Here is a 23918-nt window from a genome sequence, read left to right as displayed (position 1 = left end):
CCCTAGGAAAGCCATCTTCCATCATATGTGTTGGTGACATGGGAAAAGAGACACCATCATTCCAAACATCCCCCCATTCTCCTTCTTTCTCCAGATTTATATACTGAGCATGATGGCATATGGTCTGAAATATCCCTTTTGTCAGCTGGGGTCAGCTCCCAACCCCTTGTGCATCCCCAGCCTCCTCACTGGTAGAGTGGGGTGAGGGGCAGAAGAGGCCTTGATTCTGTTGAAGTGCTGCACAGTGATAAGGAAAACATCCCTATGTTGTCAGCACTGCTTGCAGTGAGAATGCAAAACACATGGGGCTCCATGTCAGCCACTATGAAGGAAATTACCCCAGCCAAACCCAGCATGGTGTGTTTCCTACCACGCAGATGAAACTAAGTAGTGAGTCAAGTTGGATATGCCTTCTGTCCCTTCCAGTCTAGTGGTGACTTATCTCATGTAATACCCCACATAATACATAGAGCAGCCTATACTAATCACATGGAATAAAAGTTTTGCATGTATGGGGAAAATTTTCAGGCTTTCTATACTTAGGTCCAAAGAGGACCCAGGTAAAAGTTATCTTCCTTTGTTAAACTGTGGGCAGGGACATACACATTCTCTGCAGATTGAGTCATTTATCCCTATGACCTCTCTGCTCTTCAGCATTTTAAATACCTCTGGCTGTCTATATCCTGATTGAAAGTCAAGATGATGGCTTCCTCAGTCAATCACAACCTGGTTCACTGAGTGTCTTCAGCTCTTTTTTGCGTAAATGGGAGCTGCCTGTGGCGAGAACCTTTGAAAGTCTGCCCACAAAATTAAAATTTCCCAGATTGGTTCTGTTTTCCTGTGAACCTGTCAGGGCGGATGAAGATGTGTGTCTCAGCTACATTTAGGCAAGGACCATTTGCAAAGCTACCTCCAGGAATCTTCCTTTGTGTAGAAACTAGAATAGGAAAGCAAATATCAAGTCTCTGAGTTGTCTTGCAATGGTAATTTGTTTGCTTCCCATGCAGAAGCACCCTTTCATGTTGAAATGAATTTTGCCCTGGATCTTGAATATGAACACATTGTAACTAGTCAATATAGAATGTTTACATTTGTACAAGAGCAGACTTCATACATCTTGTGCTTTTGTTCACTTGAAAATATTTTAGTTGCTTGTCGTTCATGACATATATAGTTCATTATAAATAATGATACCTAGTTTACATGAAGTCTCAAGTTTCCCCTGGTGAAATGGAGCATGTAATGCATTTTCTATTATAATGGATATTTTTTTTGTAACTCGCTAACCTTTGTATAGAAACAAAAATGTATCTGCTACTTATGCCAAGAGAAAAATAATGAATATGAAAATGGTATTTTTCATATTCATTATAGCATTTATATGTGAAATAGCTATTGAAAGAAGAGTTAGGCATGTTAGCAATAAATTTATGTTTCATTTTCATTATCTATTTTAAACTATCTGTCAAAATTTGTGCCTACCTCTGAACTGTTTTAAAATAAAGGCGTGGTTTATCTTCTCTAAGATAAGATAAATATTGACAGTGTTAGGTCAGTGGTTTGACTCCATGCTCTTAGAGGGCTTTTTCAACCTAAATGATTCTATGAATCTCTAAACTGTCTTATCTTCCTTACACTAGAGCATCTTCTCAAAGATAGTAATTTAGCCAATCTGTATTAGGAGAGAAAGCTGTCCAGGACATGCTCTCTGTCCTTAAAGCTGGCCAGCTAGCTCGGCCAGGCTTGTACATACAGCGAAGTTATTTTCCTCTCCCAAAACTAGCTACCATTTAAAAGGAAGTGCTCATGCTGCCTACAGGGATCATGCCCAGTTGGAATAAGTGCCAGGCCATGCTCAGGCATGATCAGGGAGAGTGCTAGCTGGCAGAAAACACACAGTCAGTCTTGCTAAGAGTATAACACAGTGGGGGATCTCACTCTAGTTCTCAGGCCCATAGCCCACTACTGGCACAGGTGTAGCCTTACCCTGCCCCTGCATCCAGTGAAGCAGTCACCCTCAGGTGACAGTCCATCTGGCTTCTCTCACTTAAGTGTTACTATGGGATGAGCCAATACCTGGAGATACCTTTTCCAGTTGGATATAAGAACTGCCTAGAAGACTGTACAATTTACTTCCCATTTGGAGGACTGTCATTAGCTGAGATGAATGCCATCATAGATGCTGTGGCCTGGATTCATCCTGCCTAACACTGGGAGTCAGGCCTATGGTTTAAACATACTGGATTCAAGTTCCCTATTTAGTCAATGGAAGAAAAGTAAGCAAATAAATAGACAACCCAAGATCTGAACTGACCTCTGCAAGTGTCTCTTTATCACTTTTGGCTATAAAAAGATATAACTAAATTAATTTAGGTGGCTACTTCAGTTTAAGGGCAAGAAGGTTGAGTCTGGTCTGATAAGCACATTCCTGGGGCCTGATTACAACCTCTCCCTGCACAGAATCTTAGATTGCCCATTTTCTTTTAATTGTATAATACTTGCCCCTGCAGAGGCAAAAATATTTGGAAATAAGGCTAAAGTGTAAACCATGTAGCAATGTTTGCCAGTCTGTAGTCGGTATGAAGTAATAGCTCTGAAAAATTCATCTTATTTATCTCAGTTGATCACAGAGAAGCTATGAAAATTTGGATTCCTGACTTCTTTTAGATAAACAGACTATATCTTAGCCAAATTTTGCTAGATAAGTTTTCCACTATTTGAATTGGAATCATATCTTGTCAGCAGCATTTGTTCCTGAAGAGCTGATAGGAGCTCCAATTATTGGAACAAAGTTATTAAAAATCCCACATTTGTGAAATCTTACTCAATATCTGTTAAATTTGGAAGACCTAATGCAAAACTAAGAAAAAGTTTTCTAAATGATCAATTAGGATATAGCAGTCACGGTACCAAGCCATACTACACACAGCATATAAATCCTCTTACAGAGAGAAGTTGTTTATAAAAGAAACAGATCTTGTGCCTATGGGAAATGAATGTAGTCTGGTTCCTCCATCTGTCAGGAACTTTTTCAGTTTATTTTACTCTTATGTTATCAACAGTGCAGTCACTACTCTGAATGCCAGCACCACTGTGATCATAGCTTCTAGTATATTTCACTGAAAATTCCTCATGGCAGTGCTGAACACAGTTAAAATCAGTTTAGGTTCTGTTTAACCATGCCTACATGGGAGAATTTTTTACTGCTTGCAACGTCCCCTTTGTTTAGGTGAACCCAAAGGGCAAAATTCACTACTGGTACATCTAAGCAGTAAAAGAGGACAAGAGACCAAGCTCCAACATTGAACCCTTGTCTGTGCACGCTGCAAAACTTCTCCCTCACTGCTGGCTCTCTCCTGTAGCTCCTGGTACTTTATTCCAGACAATACTTTGATAAAGTTCAAGTAACATATTAATTGAGAGACTGCTTTCAAAGAAAGAGACAAGGTTCCCCCAGATTGGACTCTAGACAAGAGTTCTGTAGTGCTCTCCCACCTGCCACCAAACTGCTTCTCAGTTAGGCAATGCACAACCCAAATGCCATCCTACAGAGGTTCTCTGCGGAATTGCACACAAAAGCTCACATGTTGTTTTAGATGCCTTGAAGAATTGGAAAAGCTGGAGAAAAATCACTGGTGTCATTATTCCTCAGGGCCACCTCACAGGGCCTAGAAGAACCAAGAGGCAAGTATTATGGCTTGAAGTCACCATGTGCCATGTGACTTTAGACAAGGAGTTTGGCTTTTTTCAGTCTTTTATATAGCACTATAGACATACTAATAAGATCTACACTTCATAAATACTTCTTTTTAACACTTTGGGTGTTAGTTTTACCCAAGTTCTATTTATCCAATTTTTAACCCTAATTTCCATGTTGATTTTACCTTCCTTTTGTTTCATAGTGAAGGGTGCTCAAACAAAACCAACATTTTTCTTCATTGTAATTGAAATTGAAGGTGTAAATAATATTAACTGAACATCTGATTTGTGTTGAATTTTAACTGAAATGCAGGAACAAAAATGTTATTACAATTTGATGCCAAATCTGAGTGTGTAATGTGACAGTTTACCCATATGCATATCTTCTTTTAATATGGCTCATTCACATCCAAAAATCTGCCAGGTTCATAGGATTTCAGAATAACAGAAAAGAAAAATGAATCTCATTTGATCTGCCTTTCTGGTTTTTAGTTTTTTAATTAATGTCATTTAATGCTAATAACTTGGGTTTCAGTCAAAGCTCCTTTTGACAAGTCAAAGGTGATGGTTAATCTGAGGACTTGGATAAATAAAAAATTCTGCAAAGCTGTTGGCTGGGTGCTGATATCAGTTTGTAATGTTTTTCATCCATGTGCACTCTTGCGCTCAAAGTGTTTGGGGTTGGAGCACATGATATCCTGCTAAGCATGCAATACAGATACTGTATTGTCATTTTATTCTTCAAATACAGCCCATAAAGAAGATTTGCAGTGAAAAATGTTGATATTTAGCAGTGCCCTGTAATTTACCAAACAATATTAATTTAAAATCATCCACTTGTGAGATCTTCTGAACTTTGGCAAAAGGTTTGAACTTTTCAGTCCCCATGAAATAATTCTGGGCAGCTGGCCAGTTCCTAAATAGATTGTGTGGACATCAGTGGCTAAGCTTTTTATTTGGAATGATTCATTTCAGCCTGTCAACTAAAATTAAAGAGTTAGAGCATTGCTGTATATTTTTTTAATCATTTGATTTCATTGAAATACTTACAGAGCATTTAAGTGAATTTCACATACGTTTGCCTCACCATATGAAAACTGCATCTTTCACTCTCAGTTTTGCACATTACTGGCTCCTCTTCCATGATGAGAACTAAATGAATAGAGAAAAAAACAAAAAGTTAGAATGGGTAGGTCTTACCCTTTAGATATGGTTAATTCTGTGTCTCCTTTAGCATGTTCTTACCAAAGTGTCACTATCTTAAAAACTCATTGACTTTCTTAAATTTGAGCTTTGGTTTGTTTGGGCAAGATCAATACTTTTGAGGTTGTTTCTGTCCCTAAATGCAAATCAGTGATATTAATTGATACTCATGCTAGTTTGTCCTACGAACTGTTCAAGTGATCTTGTTAATATTACCAGACCCTGGAGCACTTCTGCCTTTCAGACCATCAGCTTCCACCTGAGCAAATCAGGAGAGTTCTGCATGTGCAGACACTTCTCACATCCTGCTTCCACAGGAGAGGATGTGAGCTGGAGGGCAGGTGTGACACTGTCTTGAATTTACCTGAATATCTGAAATGCACTGTGGCATGTTTCTTCTGCCAAACACAGAGAGAGATTATTGAAATGCAGCTCTCCTAATCAGCTCCTGATGATTGTCTCATTCCAATTCTCTAGAGATTTTTCAGCAGCTCTGCTATTAAAGGAGTTGCAGTATGTACTTTAAAAGAACTCACTACTTTCACCCTGACCACATTTACAGTGATTACTATCTGGATGACATTTTTGCTCATGCACAGTCATTACTTGCTGTCTCCTTTATTGTGCCCTGCCTTTCCCAGTCCTCCACTTTCACCACCACTCCTACTGTGTGTATTTAGGACAACCACTTACAGGTTCTCTTCACTTCTAAGGGCCCAGATCTTAATTATACCATAGGTAATTTTGGCAATCACATTTTTGTAAGGAAACCTTGAAGTCAAAAATAAATTTACAACTTAAGCTGCAATAAATATTATAGATAAGACTATACCACGTAACACCTGTGCCATTGGAGAGAACTGGGACAATAAAGCAGTGTCTGCTGCCACCCCATTCACAGTGTGTCCAGGTCAGAAGGATTTTCTTCAGAACAGATTCAGTCTCACACTGGACTACCCGTCCCATCACACATGGGCTTCAAAGCCATCCTAAGGACCAGCCATTGCTTGGGATCCTTAAGCCTGGACTGCATTTTTGTGTAACCAAGGTGGAGCCTGCAGTTTTGTTTCCCCCCAGAAGAATTTGGTTTTCTAACCAACACAGCGCATAAACTCAACCAGAAGACAAGAAGTACTGATGATTCAGACTTCAAACTCCTCCAAACCAAATGGAGACATGGCCATAATGCCTTTCTGTGAGAAAAGAATCACACATTCTCTTCACCTATAAGTCTGCCTTTCCTCACAGCTGTCTTTTGGATTGGCCTAAGAAAATTATGTGAACAGATCAGAGAGAGCTTGGTGTTCAGGACCCTTTAAGTATTATTCAAACAACCACAGAAATCCCAAATTAAAATATCCTCTCTGATATTCCTCACCATTTAAGTGCTATTTGGAAAACTGCATCTGATATGTGTTCAGAGTGGGCAGTTGTACTGTATGTGTTGTGGCAATAAATCTACTCTTGTTAAACTCAAGCAACATATAAGTAGTGAGATAGACAAAAAATTCTTCAATGGCTTTACAGATATTAATATTTTTACCATCCACAAGAAAATTTAGCCAGGCCAAGCTGATAAAATATTGTTGAGCATTTCCAGTAGGCTCTTTGGCTGCAGATGGAGGGCTATGCAGAGCAAATCAGGCCAGTGTGCATTTCCTTATCAATAGTAAGAGTAATAAATAAAACCTAAAAATTATAGAGAAAAATGTCCAGATATTTTATGAGTTTATTGGGTTAGTTGGGTCTAGTTCTTGCTAGAAACATTCTGCACCATCATACCCCATTTCAAATAATCCTGTACCTTTAAAAATCTATGTTTGTCAAGTGTTAGAGAAAGTTGAAATATAAAGGTTCTAAGCAGCAATACAAAACAGGATGTGTGTCATGTGGAGCAACAATTACACCCTAAGTGCACAGAGAAGAACTCAAGGAAGCTAAATGCCTCACACTCCCCAATATGTAATATTATCACAGCATGAATAATTGGAGATATTCTATAGAACTGCCTTGGCTTTGGGTTTTTTTAAAGCCTATCTTAAATCATTCTCATATCCCCTTTACCTTTTGAACTATACAGTTTTCTGCTTTCAAGCTCTCCATGCTCTCTTCTGCACTTAGACTTCAGACAACATTGCAGTGCTCTGTATTCTGTATACACTGACTTATGAAAACAGGAGTTCATAGCTGTAAGTGACATTGTCTGTGCCTAAAATATGCATATTTATGCAATGTTTTCTTATTGAAAAACAAGTGTCAGAAACTGGAAACCTTTATTTCCTCTAAAAATAATCCCTTCCCAAAGCCTTCAACAATACAGTGTTGCAGAAAAGCCCTGTTAGATTATCCAATTAATTTCCTTTTCAGTGAAAGATTTCTTTTGGCAACACTCTGACATTTCAGGGGTTCTGACTAGTCTGATTTTGAAATGATAAGGCACTTGCCTCTGGAGATCTCTCTGAAAACTCAGAGATCTTCCTATAAGACTAGTAATCTTTATTCTCATCCTAGAAATTCTGTTTCTGAATTTCATTCTCTCATTCCTTTATTTGGTGTACACTATTGTATTCTTGAAGTAATTTATTTTCAAATATTTCTTACATAAATTTACTTCATCTCTCTGCTCTTACTTTACGAGTTATGGTAGATGGGGAGTAAATAATGGGAACCTTTAGTCTTTCTCTTCTTTTTTCTCCCTTGTCCCAGTTGGTTAATACAGCCCTCTCCTGGTTTCATGGCTCTCTTCAGCACTGTTTTGTCTTGGCAGTGAGAAAATGGTAAAATGGCATTTAGAAATTAATGCATACCCAGAAATGTTCTCTTCAAAGCAGCACAAAGATGAGCTGGGAACTTGTGTATGATTTTTCATGCCTCTGTAATATCTAACCAACAAAGCTTGGTTGTGAACATAACCTTTGGCTGGTAATGCAGTTGGTGCCCAAAATGGCCTTTTGATTCTATATTGAAGTCCAAGTTCTTGTTTAGTTTTTGCTCTTATTCTTTATTTAGAATTTTTTTAGTCTCTTATTTCCTGCTAAAACTGTTTCTAAATGTGTCCTTTTCCTTGTCCAATGTGGTATTTGCAACTCTTCACATTTTAATATGTGCACTAATGTCATAATTTCTTCCTTTTAAGGATCATTAATAGAGCAATGAAACAGGACTGGACACAATACGGATTTATGCAACATTTCCCTTTTATTCTGGACCAGCTTTACCATTAATCATTAGTCTTTGTTTGTAGCTGTTCAGTTTTCTGCAGTTTTCAGCCCACATGACAACTTCTATCCAACTGAATATGAATTGATTTTCTGTTTAAGCTGTCCTGTGGCTGGAAGTGGTGATGCTGCTGATAGCATGACAGTGCAGCAGAGCAGTTTTTCTTCTATAGCATGCTGTGGGAGCATGCATTTCACTAGACAGGGCAAATGAGAATTACAGCTCTGTTTGAATTCCTGGGCAATTGCCCCTGGTAAAAATCTGTAGCTGGTGTCTGTCAACAGTATTCCCTGCAGGTGCTGATGATGAAAATGTCTTTTAAAATTTAAGGTTCTAATCCTTTGCTTACAAGCAGGGATGAGAAGCAGAATTGAAATTTCAGTTGGATGCGTGCTGAAATAGTCTACAATACACATACAGTTTGAAAAAACAGTGAAAATTAATTTCACTGCTTCTTTTTGGCTTTGTATTTTGTTGCAATAACACACCTGAATTGCTACATAATGTAATCAGTATTCAGGAATCATATCTCTATATCATATCTGTTTATCTTATTTATTTAGCCATCACCTGCATGTAGATAAATGCATCTGCCTTTTCTGTATTTGGATGGTTGATATTCCATTGAATAATTGTTTATGGATAATTATAAATGCAACATTTGCTATGTGATTTGCCATAGCTGAGTATCACTGATGTAGATGGATTCTTTTGAGTTCTTTGTCATTACTTATAATACTCATCTTAATGCAATTGTCCTGTTATTTTGTGTTCTGGGTACTGGATTATCTTAAAATTTCTTGCCTTTTAAAGTGCCGTCTTGTCTTTGAGTGTCAGAGAGCTGTCAGTATATAAAGGAAGATGTGCCTAATAAGAAAAGGTCTTGGGCATTTATTTGATGAAAGTGTTAGAATCTATGAAGAAAACATAGTAATAAGCATATTGAATAGGGCACAGATATGCTTTGTTTTTTAAAATAAAATTATTAGCAATCCTCCCATTTTATGTCTTTCAGTTAAAGGCATGGTATTGTTAGGCATTTGTAATCTTCTAGCACAAGCCATTAACTGGTATCAAATTTACCTTCTGTAGGTCTTTGCTGCCATCTTCTGCTTCTTTAAATTATTGCCATTGATATTATTTGGATTCTGAAAAATGACTGGGATATTACAGAGCAAAATTTCCCTTTCTGTTATTTTTTTTTATTTCTTTGTTTTCAGCTAAAGCAAAGTGAAGCTAATGCAGATACAAAGGAGAAGCTTCCCTTGCGTCTACGCATCTTTGAAAAATTTCCAAACAGGCCACAAATGGTGAAAATATCGAAGCTTCCTTCTGATTTCACAGTTCCAAAAATAAGGTACTGGAAAATATTTCAATTCCTTTGCTAGCATGTTGTAAACCTTTTTGGAGCCACATAACACCCAAAATATTTTTTTTTCTTTGTTTGTTAGGCAGATAGTTCAGAAAATAAGAAATGAAACAGAATTAACATAGGCATTCAAAATATGTGGCATTTTGGGTATACATCATTTCTCTCATTTGGGGAAAAGCAATCCTAGCAATCCTTATACCTTATTCATGAAAGCAGCTAGACTGATCAGAACTGACACAAGTACAATATAATTGAAAAGTGTGTTGTATCTCCTTTCCTTTGGATTTTAGTTTCTTGGCTCACATAGACAACTAGCAGTCAAATGGATTCTCGTGTAGGTTTTTAAAGCTAGGGTGAACTGGCAGTAAATGATTAGAGAGGATAAAACAGAGCATCTAATACCAGTTAGCCTGTGATGACCTTGCCCCTTATTTGTGTTTGCATAGTTACCACTTTCCTGTGAAACTCACCTTAACTAAAGATCAGATGCTCAGTGATCTTCTTGATCATTCTTTACTGTGAGGGTGGTGAGGCACTGGGAAAGTTGCCCAGAGAAGCTGTGGGTGCTCCATCCCTGGAAGTGTTCAAGGCCAGGCTGGATGGAGCTCTGAACATGGTCTAGTGGAAGGTGTCCCTGCCCATGGCAGGCAGGTGGAACAAGATGATCTCTAAGGTCCCTTCCAACACAAACCATTCTGCAAATCTGCGATCATCAGTTAGAGTACATTTTTCCTTGGTGTCAAAAAAGTCTGACAGAAATCCAAGGGCTGCATTACTATATACAGGCTGCAAAGTCTGCTGAAATCCCACAAGCTGGCTGAACAGATCCTCTCCGTGCCCTTGTCAATATCCTCAAGCACATGCCAGAAGAGAGGATGATGTGAAGGATTGCTGCCATTGTTCTGAGTCTACCAAGGTTACATTTCTTTTGATTAAATTCACAAGGAAGCTAAGTCAACTAGTTTGACCTGTTTTTAGTACCTTAGCTGAACAAAAGGAATAATGCTGGTCAGAAGGGTCATGAAAAGCAACCTTCCAGACCTCAAGGAAACAATCACAGATGCTTTACTTTTAGTATCAAAGTACCATTTGGTTTTATATGGAGGGTGTACTTCTCCTAGTCTTTTTTGGTATTTCTTTCAGTTTCCCAACATACTCTGTACTCATGATCCTGTCAACTACTGAAACAGACTTCAAACTAGCACTAGAAAATCACATCTTGAAATCTGAAGCTATTGTACTATGTAGCAATATCTCTCCAGAGAAAAATTAGTTTTGACATAGCTCACACTGATCAAGGCAACTCTACTGAACTTAAAATACAGCAAGATGAATGTATATTTGTTGTAAACAGAAATGCTTCTGCTTTTTAAACATGGCATATGTGAGGCACAGAATTGCTAAAGCGCCTTAATAATGACATTCAAAGCAGTTATATGAACAGATGTTGTTTGAAATCTTCAGGAAAGAATTTCATGCTGAGAGTATGTTTCATTTGGATTATATCAGCATTTGATTTACATTGAAGTAACAACTTGCTGTTTAATGAGTTCAAAAGAGCTGAAAACTGCAAAAGGCACTTGAAATATTTAGCACTGTAATTGGTAAATAAATAAATAATAAAGCAATTTTTTTTCAATCTACACACAAGAGATCTAACTCACAATTCAGTTATGGATTTCTTTACTAAATGAGTTCAGGTGTTATCAGTCGTTCTTTCACTCTATTCATTTATGCATCTATACCCCAGTACAACTTTTCTCAGGAGTTTATCCATCTCAGCACTAATGGATTGTGACATGTCAGAAGGAAAACCAAATATTAACTCTTCTTGGGGTTTTAATGTGTCAACATCCTCTATTTATTCCAAAGGGAAAGTTTTATGAAGCAGTTTATTGATCGCCAGCAACAAGATACCAGCTGTTTGCTGCGAAGACTTCCTTCAGCATCTTCTTCCTCATGTGACCACTCTAAAAGATCAGCAATTGAAGAAAACAGATATATTGATCAAAAGGTAAATCAAGAGTATGGGGTAGTACATATCTTGCCTAGATTATTATGAGAAAAGGCTTCAGATTATTCAGTTTTTCAAACTACATAAAAAGTGAATAAAAGCCAGGATGATTGAACATAGGCTAAAAGGTTACGTTTAATTCAGCCTAAACCAGACATCCTAGCAGATCCTCTTCTGGTTTAAATTTTACCATCTCCTTTGAATTCAAAATTCAAGATTTGATACATTAGTTGCTTAATGCATGCATCATCTGTAGCAATTTTTTTGAAACAGTTCTGCTGTTAATCACTGAGAAGCTAGTGGAAAATTAGTTTCTGAATATCACACTGGATTTTTGAGTGCCTTGATACTATTGCAACCTTGAAAACATACTTCACTGATGTAAGTGTGAAAGGATTGGGAAGGAAGGAATAAAGCCTAAATGGACATCATCTACTTTAACAAGCAGAGCAGAAAAATTGGATAAGTTATTAATATCTCTGGTAATCACTGAAGATGACTAATAATTTTAAAATTATTCTAATTATTTAGAGGCTATTACCCTATTTGTAAGCCTGGGAATCGCTAGAAAACAAACCCTGAACAGATATATTTGATACCCATTGTGCTAAAAGCTGCTAGTCTCCCATGGATGGTTAGATTTGAAATGATGCTTGGAATGATGACGTGATAATGACGATGATGATGATGATGATGATGATGATGATGATGCAGCAGCATAAGTAGATGTATCTGACTTCTGACACCTTATAAAATAAAGGTGTGAAAAAAATATTCATGTGTGTCATGGAAGATAGTGGTTTCCCAGATTTCTAGTGGCATCTACAGAGATATTGTAGATGCCACTAGTGATCACCACTTGTAATATTGTATAATTTAGTGACATTTTTATAGACAAAAGAAAAGTACTTTCAGTATTATTATGTTTCAGTATTGTTTCAGTATTGTTCACTGAATTGAATCTTTTTTGAATATTGACATCTGTGTTTTTTAAATACATTTTAAGTTACAGAATCACAGACAAGAAAAAAAGAGGCTATGCATTACTGTTACATAGTATAACTGGCTTTCCTAGTGTGTGTTTGCAACCATAACCCAGGGCAGCATTGATACAGACAGAGTTGCAGAGTTGGGAGGCAGAATTGGGAAAGTAGAGTTGGGGAAAACATTACTCTTCTGATAATGAATGAAAATAGAAAATTTGTAAACTAAAGTTAATTGCCATCCCTAGTTCTGTGCAAGAGCCCATTCTTGTGGCTGATGTATTCTATGGCATCAGTAAACCAAAGCTGAGCAGCATGACTTGGGAGGGAGGACTGTGGCAAAATATGGCATATCAGGCCAAGAAGGCTGTAGGAAGGAGTCAAGCCTGGACATCATCTGCTTTAACAAGCACAGCAGGAAAACTGGATAAGTCATTAAATGACAAGCCTAGGGGCTAGCAGAACTATGCCAAATATCACTAATAATGGATCTCAAACACTATGCCAGGGTAATCAGAGTACATTTCTACCATGTAATGAAGAGATGAACAAAGACCTTAAAGTTGTCTCAGCCACACAGGTAAGTCCACAGTATGCAATGCAGAGCTGTGCAGCGGCTCAGTAGATCTGTTTACATGAATATAATTTATATATATTAAATTCCATGTTAATTCCTTTTGCTTGCTGTTTACAAAAGTGAATTGTCACTGTGTTTGAAGACAGATAAATACATGGCACAGTTTCTGCAATGAGATCTTGCAGTATGAGAACAGAATGCTGCATTCTTTTCAAATTTCGCTTCCCTTCAAAAGCAAATATGCATTATCTGACTTTAGTTTTTGAATTTAAATAAGCATTTGCAAATTGGTTTTCCACTATTCAAAATGCTTTAGGCACATATTTTAGGATCCCCATGCCTCAAGGGTAGAAACAATGATGAATAGTATTTCTGATAAATGTAGCTTAAAACAAGGTATTTCCACATTCCTGTTAAGAGGAGAAAGCACTAAGAAGGATTTTTGAAAGTAATTACTCTAGCTTTCTATAGTTACAGTTGCCAAGGCAACCTAATTTTTATGATCAAATCTTCTTAAAAATATCCTTAAACAAATATCCTTAAAACAAGCTTGGAATGACTGGTTGTGCTTAAGTATTAACCTTACATTAATAGTTTACTTTTCTTTATATAAAAAGAAACATGACAAAACATTTTACTGATCTCAATGCCTGGCAGGATGCCTTCTCACTGCTCCTGTTAGCAATAGGATGGCTTCAGAAACTTTTCACATGCTTTTGCATTGTAGTTGATGAGAAAAAAGTGAAATTAAAATATAGAATCAAAAGGTGAGATCCTGCTGGGAGATCTGACTCTGTCCTTCCTTTGTGGTAGCTGAACTGTGGCTAGTCCCTCCAGTTACTCCTGGACTTCAGTCAGTATCTCTGTGTTCCACACCTGCTTAATTGATAAGAAGCCCTTACATTCCCCTATTTTTCCCTTATTTCCACTTCAGCAATATTCTTTTTTTTCTTTCTTTAAAAATCTGCCACAATATGGAATTGTGTTTAGAATCAATCTGCCCATCATTTGTGCTGATCAATAAAGCAGATTTTATATATGTTCTCTTATAGAATGAATTTAGTTAGTGTTTTCAGTATTATAATTATTATAATTAAGCACTTCCTTTAAAAGTTAAGGCGTAAAGGGGGAGAAGATTTTCAGTGCATTCTTCTTTTTCTTTTTTCAAGGTATTCTGCCTTCTCAAAAGAATTGGAAAAAATTATTTTTTGGTGTAAATCACTGTAACCATGACTACAGTCTTTTTGATATGATTTTCATCTATGCCAAATCAAAATAACATCTTTGGAAAATAGATTTCTTTGCTATACTCATTTTTTTGTAGTCAAGTCTGTGAGTTCCATGGTGTTTTCCAAATTTTTAAACTATTGTGAAAGTTATAAACTATCCAACACTATTATAAGAAATCACTTTTAGATACCTAAATGCCCTTTACATTTTGTACTTCTCCGAGTTCTCTGTCAGTGCGTGGAGTCTGAGTAGGTGTGTGGATACAAATTTTAGGATGTTCTTCCTTCTACATCCAATGCCAGCAACACCTGGGCTCTCCCACAAAGAAATGCTTGATAGGTAGCTTAGCACTGTGCTTTGTTTGAGTTGTTTGCTATTATCTTTACATTTTGGTGTGTTAAACTGGGATTCTCTGGGGTTCTCTGAACTTAACACTGCTGGAAATGCAGGGTGGTCATTTTTTGGCTCTCCACTTGAGGTCCTGCAGAGCAAATTTACTTAAACTCAGTGATCTTGCCACAGACCTACCCCCATGCATGCTGATCCAGTCTGTCCTGATGTGGTCTGCAGGCCATGAGTTGAAGAACCCGTGGTCAAATTAGAGAAACCAGGACTGTACAGATTGGTGAGCATTCCCCCTGTGGTAGTAGAAAGCACTATGAAGGTATTTTCTGGTAAAAGAAGGAAGACTTCTTGGAAAAAGTACAAGATTAAAAGAGGGATTTAGGGTATTAAATATACATTGTAGATGAGGGAAAAGGGGAGTATTAGGGACAGAGAGGAACGTGTTCTTTTATACTTCTACACTTGCATGAAAATTATTCACAGTATGCTGGAATTTCCTTAGATAACCAATATTTCAGTAAATTCTTGGCCAGAAGAACTGGATGAAGTATGGAAACATAATTTTAGTGTGAGTGGGTGGATGAGAAGAAAGGAAGTTGGCAGAAAATATGGACATCTCAGTGGCTTTCACATAGCCTGAGGCATAGTTGCAGCAAGTTTCAGGGGGACAAAGAATTAAATTAACTCGAGATGTCCAACAAATCAGGTGTCCAGTGGAATACATCTGAGTTGGCTTGCCTTCTTCAAGACTGGAATCAGAGGGGCACAGAAACCCTTCAAAGTGCTTCCCTAAGAGACATTCAAGTTTTAGCAAACCTTGCAGAAAATTATTGTGAGATGGACACTTCTGAACTGGTTACTTATCCTTGGCCATACAACACAGCGCATGGCTGTTAGATTAAAGTTCAAAACTGACAGACTCATGAGATGAACTTTGAAAATACCTATGGTTCAATATGTACAGATAACCCATGTGCATGTCTACAACAAAGTGGCAAAGCAATTGCAAAAGAAAGTCCGAGAGCATTTAATATATCCATGTTTTTTATAGTTCAGACTTGGAGCATCTCCCACTTAATTGAAGGAATATAATCAAGTCAGCTCCCTTATTTCTCCACTTTTAAGATTAATTGGATAGTAGCAAACGCATTTTCTATTTTCTCTCCCTTCTATCATCCTGTTTCTTTGCTGATTCCTTCCACATGTATGAGTTCTAGTTTTAGTTCTGCAAACAATGCAGTTAGTAGCCATTTCTTTGTCTGGTGGGAGCCAGGTGCAGCACTAAGATCTAGCTCCTGAGAAAGCTTGGCCTCCCACCCCATATGGCTCTCCCACTGATTTCCTGCTTACAGCAGAATGCACCTTTGTGAAGGGAGGTTGTGGTCAGGAAGTGAGAGGAGATCTCAGAGGTAGCCAGAGCCATTACCATGGATGACTGTGAATATTCAGCATCAGACCTCATGCTGGAATCTTTGTTTAACATATTTTGTAAATATCATAGATACTGTTTTTGTGAACTGCTGAGACATGCCACCCAATCTTGATAAGATGTTTTTGTTTAACCTGGATATATGTTCGATGTTGGTTTATTTTCTGACCTGTGCTCAGCTTCTTTAACAATTCTGTTTCTTGAGAAAAAAACCCCAATCTTCTGAGAGTATTCCAAAAGGATTTTTCTTTGCAAAAAGTATCTGTAATTGCAAAAGCTGAAATAGCCTTTCAGGTTTTCTAAGGCATATATTTTAGTATGGAAGACGGGATGTCTCAGGATACCTTCCAGAAAACCAGCAGGGGCAAAGACATGCTCATATATTTTATTTGTACTTTTTTCCTTTAAACTAAGGATAGAATATTTATTCATAAATTACAGTGTTCAGAATTTCTGTTTCTTACTGTAATAAACTTATGTCCCAAGTTAATCAACCTCTCTGAACTTTATTTTTGGCATTCAGTTGTGCAAAGCAGAACTGAAAAAGATGCAATTGTGTTGTGTTCCTTATTATTATTTTCTGTAAGTAATTTGAAAGAATAATTTTATGACATTAATTTTGAATATAGCAGAAACTAATAAAGTGTAATTGCACATGTATTCCAAATAGAAAAGATGATTTCTTTTTAAATACTACTAAATACTACATTTTTTCTGAAGCAATTATTGCAGAATTTCGTGCATATCAACAAAAATAATTCAAAGTTTTTCTTCATTTTCTTAATTTGTCTGAATTTAATTCTGTCCTACAATTTTGGCTCCCATATACCATTTGTTAATTAAACACATCCAAGTGCTTCAAGTCTTACCTATTTATGTCACTCATAGGATAATGCCAAAATCTGTCTTGTTATGGCATTCAGAAAAGTCATTAAAACAATGTACCTGCTGGAAAGATAATGGCTTATGGGTCCAGCATTTTCTTGCTCATTACAGTCATGATTTTCAAAGATGATTTTTGTGCCATGTCTGCTCTCATCAGTTCTTTCTAATGAAGTTAATATACATAAATATAGTGATGTATTTCAGGTTTACCTAAAATCAGCTTGCCGCTTTGTCTCTTTTGCATATTAAAGAGTTTCTTTTTTTCATATAAAATGGATATATAAAAATTTATGTGTGCCTAAAAAACCAATTTATAGATTTCTTTCTCATTAAGCATTTTACCAAATACACATTTGAGCTGCTAATGTTTTACTTCTCTGGCCATGTTTGCCTTCAGAGTGGAGAAGACACAACTACAACAGTAGCAAGACTGTTCTGTTGTGGTCTGTCTCTGACTTCTGGTGATTTTAAATTGCTTTGTCACTCTTGCCTCTGCATGGTATGTTCAAAAGTCTGCCTATTTTCAGAAAAAATGCCCGTTTTCAATTGCATTTTGAGAGAAAGGAGGACAGGGACTGGATACTTCGCCATTTTCAAAAAGAGCCATAATTCAGGACTTCCTTCTGACATTTGCTTTCTACTTCATCAGTTTTACGCTAAAATACTTCAAGTGTTTAATACAAGGGCTGTGGAGATGTATTAAAATACAATAATAAGATCATACTTCTCTTTTCTCTTTAATCAAACAAAATACAAACATGAAAAAGTTTTAGTGCAATTGTACTTTAACAAAGAGCACACATTAGTTTGGTGTGGAGGAAAGAGGCAATGAGGGATTGAGTTACAGGAAAGCTGAAGCCCTTCTGTTTGAACCTTCTACATTACTTTTTCCTGCTTCTACCAAAGAATCCAGATCTCCATCTCCAGGCCTTTCGGCCTTCCATCCACTCACAGATCTCATTCACAAGAACTGGTTAGTAATAGTAATGATCACTTCTTTCTAGTGAAGGCAAGTGCATGTGTTTGTACAACCAGAAGCAATAGTTTTTCCTTACCTCTCCCTTGAAACTCCCTGTCCATATCTTCCATTCCCAGTCCAGCCCAGCCTGACAGTCCCTTCTTCCCTAGAGTTTCAAGATCCCCAGCTCAAAGTGTGGAGGGAAGCCTTCTCCTCCAGCTCTATACACCCAGCCAAACGTATAAAAACCTCACATCAGCTTGGCCTGGAGTCCTTAGTTCTACCTGCTGTTGGCTGCCATGAGTAATCTACCCTGTGCTCTTCATCAGCTTTTCCCAGGGTCTCCCTGACTCCTGCAGTGAGTAGATAGAAAACAAAAGTAAGCAAACTTGTCCAAGGCTGCACTTGCCAGTACGATCAGAGGGATGAATTGCCTCTCCTATGAGAACAAGCTGAAAGAAAGTTTTTCAGCCTGGAGAAAGAAACTTCTGGGGAAACCTTATAGCGGACTTTCAGTTGTTGAAGGGGACTTATTGTATGGGGACAGACTTTTTTTACAAGGGGCTGTAACAATAGGACAAGGGATAATGGTTTTAAACTAAACAAGGGTAGAGTCAGGCTAGATATAAGGAATTTTTTCTTGTATGGTGACAGTGGTAAAACAGTGAAACAAGTTGCCCAGCAAGATGGTGAGCTCGCCATTCCTGAAAACATTTACGTTCAGATTGGATGGGGCTCTAAGCAACCTGATCTATTTGAAGATGTTCCTGCACATTGCAGGGGGATTGGACAAGATGGTCTTTCAAGGTCCCTCAAACCATTCTATATTTTTATAAAAAATCTACTCATTAAACCTATGAAAGTTTAAAACTCTGGTATACCAAAGGGGAAAAAAACCAACCATGTTACTATAAGGCATAAAAGAGAGGGATCCTTCTCCTTCCCTGGAGCTGCTCCTCTATGTGTCTGAGATGGACTATGTCCCATTTAGGTTTTTGGAGATTTTATCAGTGCTAATATTAGCCTTGTCCACATTTTCAGACCTAATTAAAAAAAGTTCTTGGTTATGAAAAGATGTGTAGATTTTCCAGACCAGTAGGCAGCTAATTAGAAGAACTTGGCCTTCCTTAAGAGAGAGGCAGCAATCAAGGGCTACAAAATGAATCAAGGCTGTTTTGGGTCAATGACTCCCATGAGTTAAGGAGATTATACCCACTTCTCATTCTAGACATCTGATCCAAAGGGACAACCTTTGAGTTCTTGGGGCACTTATCTAATGCTAGATCATTTTCTTGACTGTGTAGTGAGCCTGTTTCTTACATTGGACAACCTCACAAAGGGCTAGATTTTCAAAGTCCAAATGAAAATATTTAGCTCTACTTTGAGAGATGGAAATGGATTAGTGATTCTCTCTCTCTCTTGTAATTTCAGCATTTATGTGAAGTTTTCAAGAGAGCTTAAGAAATTCCCTGCTACCGATAGTTGCTTAACTTGCTTAAAATTTTGTGCGCATTTTGTTAGGTGTCTTCCAAAAACTTGCAGTCTGGCCTTCCGTCACTCTTCACATGACTTTTGTCACGCTCATTTTGGAAGAGTCCAATCTCTTCAAACTAAAGATAATGGTAGAATGTTGTTGAATAAATATTTGCATTTGAGAGGCTACACAGCAAATTCCTGTGGGCCAGGAATATCCTATGTTTTATGGAATGCTCAAGCTTTGAACAGATTCTTCCCAAATATTTCCTTGCTCTTTCATGAAAATTATTCTGATACACTGATTATTTTACTGACTTTTTGTATTTTCCCAAGAAGCTGTACATGTTTAAAAAACAATATAGTACCTAATAATCTGTTCATTTTGCAAGTCTACATTGGCATACAACAAATTCCAGACTAAAACAGAAGCCTTGGGTGATTTTTTTTGCCTTCCTTGGAATTTCTGGCATGGCACAGCAGACTATTCCCGTATGGTCCTGCAGTTGCCTGTAAGAGCATTATTAAAAGCACTAGGCCAAAACTCCTTATTTTCATATAAAACTTTAGAAATTACCTTATGAAAATGCACTGCATGCACTGGGTTTTATTCTACTATCAAGCAAACATTTCAGATATTCATATTCATGATTTATTTATGACCCTGTCTTTATGACCTTGTATTCCTGAACAACCACCAACACTTGTCTCTTCTGCCAGCTTTGAAGCAGTCTGATACAAAAATCATACACTACATCACCACAGATTTTACCTGTTGATAGAATACAAGTGTTTATCAAATTCAAGTTGAAAATAATTGCTTTGTGTAGCATTTGCTGAAGTCTGGGCACTACAAACATGTTTCTAGAGAAACACATCAAACCTTAGTAAACCAAAATATGCAGCATTTCTCAAAACATAAAACCATTCAGTTATGTCTTAGCTGGTGTAAATTGGCATACATCCCCCTGAAGTCAGCAGTGCTGTGCCAGTACATCTAGTATGTAGACCTGCTCCACAGTCATTTCCTGACACTTCACAAAGGTATTTTCTTGTGGTGCTTTGCTTTTGATCTTATGCCAAGGATTTTCTTCTTCCAGGGTAGGAAGCCTGGATTTTTGAAATACACTGCTAAATAAACATTGTTATTGAAAGTGTCTGCAGTACCTTTTCAAAGCAGCGGGTGGCACTTGCAGAGCAACAATGTTCTGTGATTTAGCTTATTTTACAACGGTGGCTTTGTTCTTGTCGACAAATGGGATTTCATGGGATGTAGCACTTAGACCAAGTTCACTCTGACTGAACTGAATTATTTTGTCTGCCTAAAGTCTGTCCTGCCAACAGCAGCAAAGGGTGCCAACACTTGGGGAAGAGAAGCTCTACCTGCAGATTTTGGAATCCTATGGTCATGTCTGTGTAAATAAGCTCAAAGAAATGTGAGAATGAAGACACAAGCTTTATCGTGGTTTAGCAGCAGCACATTATATCCATCTAAAACCTTTGCATTCAGGGAATACTATTGGGAATTTGCTGACCTGCCACAGTAGGCCCTTGCAGTTTAAAGTGCAAGAGTTATTTTAAGTGTATTGCTGAAAACATATTTTAGAGTAATCAGATGCTGCTAGGTGATTTCAAGACAGTGTCATATACTAAAAAATAATGTTCTTTAGCAGAAAGCTGTATGGCACTGTAGTTTCTGCAGAAAGTGTACTTACTGGTGGTAGAGAGAAATAAATAAATAAATAAATCAAGGCTAATAAAGATACACTGAGGGTGTCCTCACAGTGCAGCACAATCTGTAATAAAAAAACCCAGCAGGCTAGACAGATACACCCTAAAATAACCTCAGTAGAGTGTACTGTACTTCTTTAATTTCACATTGTCTGATTGAGTAATGTCTTTTGTATGTTAACACTGTTTATAATTTCCTCTGCAACATTCCAGAACTCGGCAGGTATCACAAGTTTTAATTGCCAGCCTCATTGTACACCAGCATGAGGCATCTAAACATTATTAAACAAAATACTGATCATCACCCCCATTTTCTGTTTGCACAGTCCCACTGCATTTGCCTGGTGTGCTATGCAAATTTGGAAAATTAAATGGGAAGAAGTTTAGTTCATTTATCTAATATAGAAATAAGGATGCATATTTTAAAAATCTATAGTAATGTTTTATTTTCTTCAGCATGTATATCGAGATATTTGTGTTGCTATTTGACTGACTACTGACTCCTTTGAATATGAGAAATAGATCAATTGTGCTTATCTAAAAGTATTTTCTTGTATTGCTTCTTCTGGACACTTTTAACTCGAGATAAATTCACCAGTGTTCTGCTGAAGGAATGGCTCCTGATTCCTTCAGAAAGAGAAAGGAGGACCATTGTCTTCAAAAGTCATTATCCTTGGAAGTGCCTGGGTTGTTTTGTAAATTCCATTGTGGACCACTGAGACCTCTAGGCACCAAACTCTAGGATCTTGTATATGCCTATGTATTCCTAGATTAAAGAGTGGATACCTGACTCCAATCTAAGTTCCATCACAGTCCAGACACAGGCGGGATTGTAAGAAAACCTTCAAAACTTCACCTGAGCTGCAGTCCATTGGGTGTGCTTTGGCCAAAGTCAGTGCCCATGGATGTCCTGTCTCAGCTGCAAGGTTTGCAGATAGTCCTGAAAAAAAAGTGAAGGAAAAGTAAATTTTGCACTCTGCACAAATAATGTGATACAACACCCTGTTCTCATAGCTTTCTCCAAACCTGTGACTTCTTAGGCATGGAGGGGAAGCCATATGAGGAGCAGTTGGGGTCACTTGATCTCTTCTGCCTGGAGGAGAGGACAGTGAGAGGAAACCTCATCACAGTCTACAACTTCCTCATGAGGGGAAGAGGAGGGACAAGCACTGATTTTTTTCTCTGTGGTGACCAGAAGGTATATCCTTAAGTTGTATCAGGAGAGGTTTGAGTTGGATATTTGAAAAAGTTCTTCCCCCAGAGGGTGGTTGGGCACTGGAACAGGCTCCCTGGGGAAGTGGCCACAGCACCAGCCTGACGGAGGTCAAGAAGTGTTAGGACAATGCTCTCAGGTACATAGTGTGACTCTTCAGGTGTCCTGTGCTGGGTCAGGAGTTGGACTTCATGATCCTTTGGGTCCTTTCAAACTCAGCATATTCCATAATTCTATAATTCTTTTATTTGTTCAAGCATCACTAAATAAAAATCATGAACAGCTTTGAAAATGCAAATTGAGCCCAGTTCTCTCCCATCTCAATGGCTCCAGACATACACTCCTTCCTACAGCTTCGCTTCACCTGTCTGGCTGATGCACCTCTGGCTGTGTGACAGCCAGATATCACAGTACAGCACTGCTCTTGCACATCCCCAGCAGACAGCTATGGTGTTCATTGAAGGTATCAAGCACAGGGCGTTCAAACCATTTCCACCTGGGGTGGCATAGGGATTTAGCAGTGGTTTTATACAACATATTCACCATTGCCTGCTTTCTTAGTCTTCCTGCCTACAAGGGTTCAGCAGTCCCTGATAAGTATCCCTTGTCCTAGACCTGCCAGTATTTCTTTAGATGCTCTTCTCCTTGCTGGCACTCGGTAGTTCAACATTTGGCTCGTGGAAACACTAAGTGAATGCTCAACATCCTTGTGGAGTCTTTAGAAATACAGGGACTCCTCATTCCTGCTTTCCCAGGGCATGTTCTCTTGTTGACAACCTGGATGAATTTCCTTGTCTGGGCCACAACTTCAAGGCCAAGGTGTTCTATCACCTAATTTAAACACTGGAAAGAAGTAGTCTGTGACAGATAAGGAGCTGTAGAAAATTTCAGGAAAAATTTGTATGACTCAGCTTTTTTTACTGAAATCAGATGGGCAAAAACTAGCAAATTGGTAGGAAATTAATGCTTCCTATCTTTGAAATCTTTTCAATTCCTAAGATGCTAACAGGAACTGTTACTAGAAATAAATGGATCTCACACATTACTAGGTCACACACTTTTTTCCTCTGATGTTTCATGTAGTTGCAATTATTCTAAAGCATCTGTTTAGAACAGGGAAAAGGAACTGAGACAAAAGTTCTGGTTTTCAACCTTCATTATTCCCATGATTTTGAGCCCTAATAAAGTACAATGCTGATAAATTCACTAAACCTGTGTCAAGATACTGCAAATGAGTTAAAACCTACACAAATGTGTTTCAATATATGACACATTTATTATAATGGTATATTACTTCCCTGTCTGACTATCCAGGAGCCCCTTTGGCAATCACTCTTGCATCACCTGAGCTGGTGCCCAGCTACACACCCCATACTCACAGAGTCACACCAGATTTCCTCACCAGTTTGACCTCAGGTTTCCCAAAGCAGAGTGCCAGACATCCAGATCCTTCTAATTATTTAATCTTGGTGCAACAACTGAATAACAAAATAGCAGCTTGAGCTGGGTGCCTCAACAGAGAGACCCCCCAAGCAAAGGCACCCAGGACATTTATACCTTCACAGTCTAAGCAAGCAAAAGTCTGGG

At 37.9% G+C, this 23918-nt stretch overlaps 1 protein-coding gene across 1 annotated transcript in view; it reads left to right on the top strand.

The window, feature by feature from the left end:
• The window catches only part of NALCN (sodium leak channel, non-selective), a 225785-nt gene that overhangs the window by 156397 nt on the left and 45470 nt on the right, over positions 1–23918 (top strand). Inside the window, exons 16-17 of the mRNA XM_059839301.1 lie at positions 9342–9478; positions 11366–11507. Of these exons, the coding sequence (XP_059695284.1) occupies positions 9342–9478; positions 11366–11507 (279 nt within the window). The remainder of the gene's footprint in view (positions 1–9341; positions 9479–11365; positions 11508–23918) is intronic.

The sequence above is a fragment of the Haemorhous mexicanus genome, chromosome 2 (genome assembly GCF_027477595.1).
Source record: "Haemorhous mexicanus isolate bHaeMex1 chromosome 2, bHaeMex1.pri, whole genome shotgun sequence".
NCBI lineage: Eukaryota > Metazoa > Chordata > Aves > Passeriformes > Fringillidae > Haemorhous > Haemorhous mexicanus.
The sequence above is the reverse complement of the archived record's forward strand: the minus strand, read 5'-3'. Positions and strand labels throughout refer to the sequence as shown.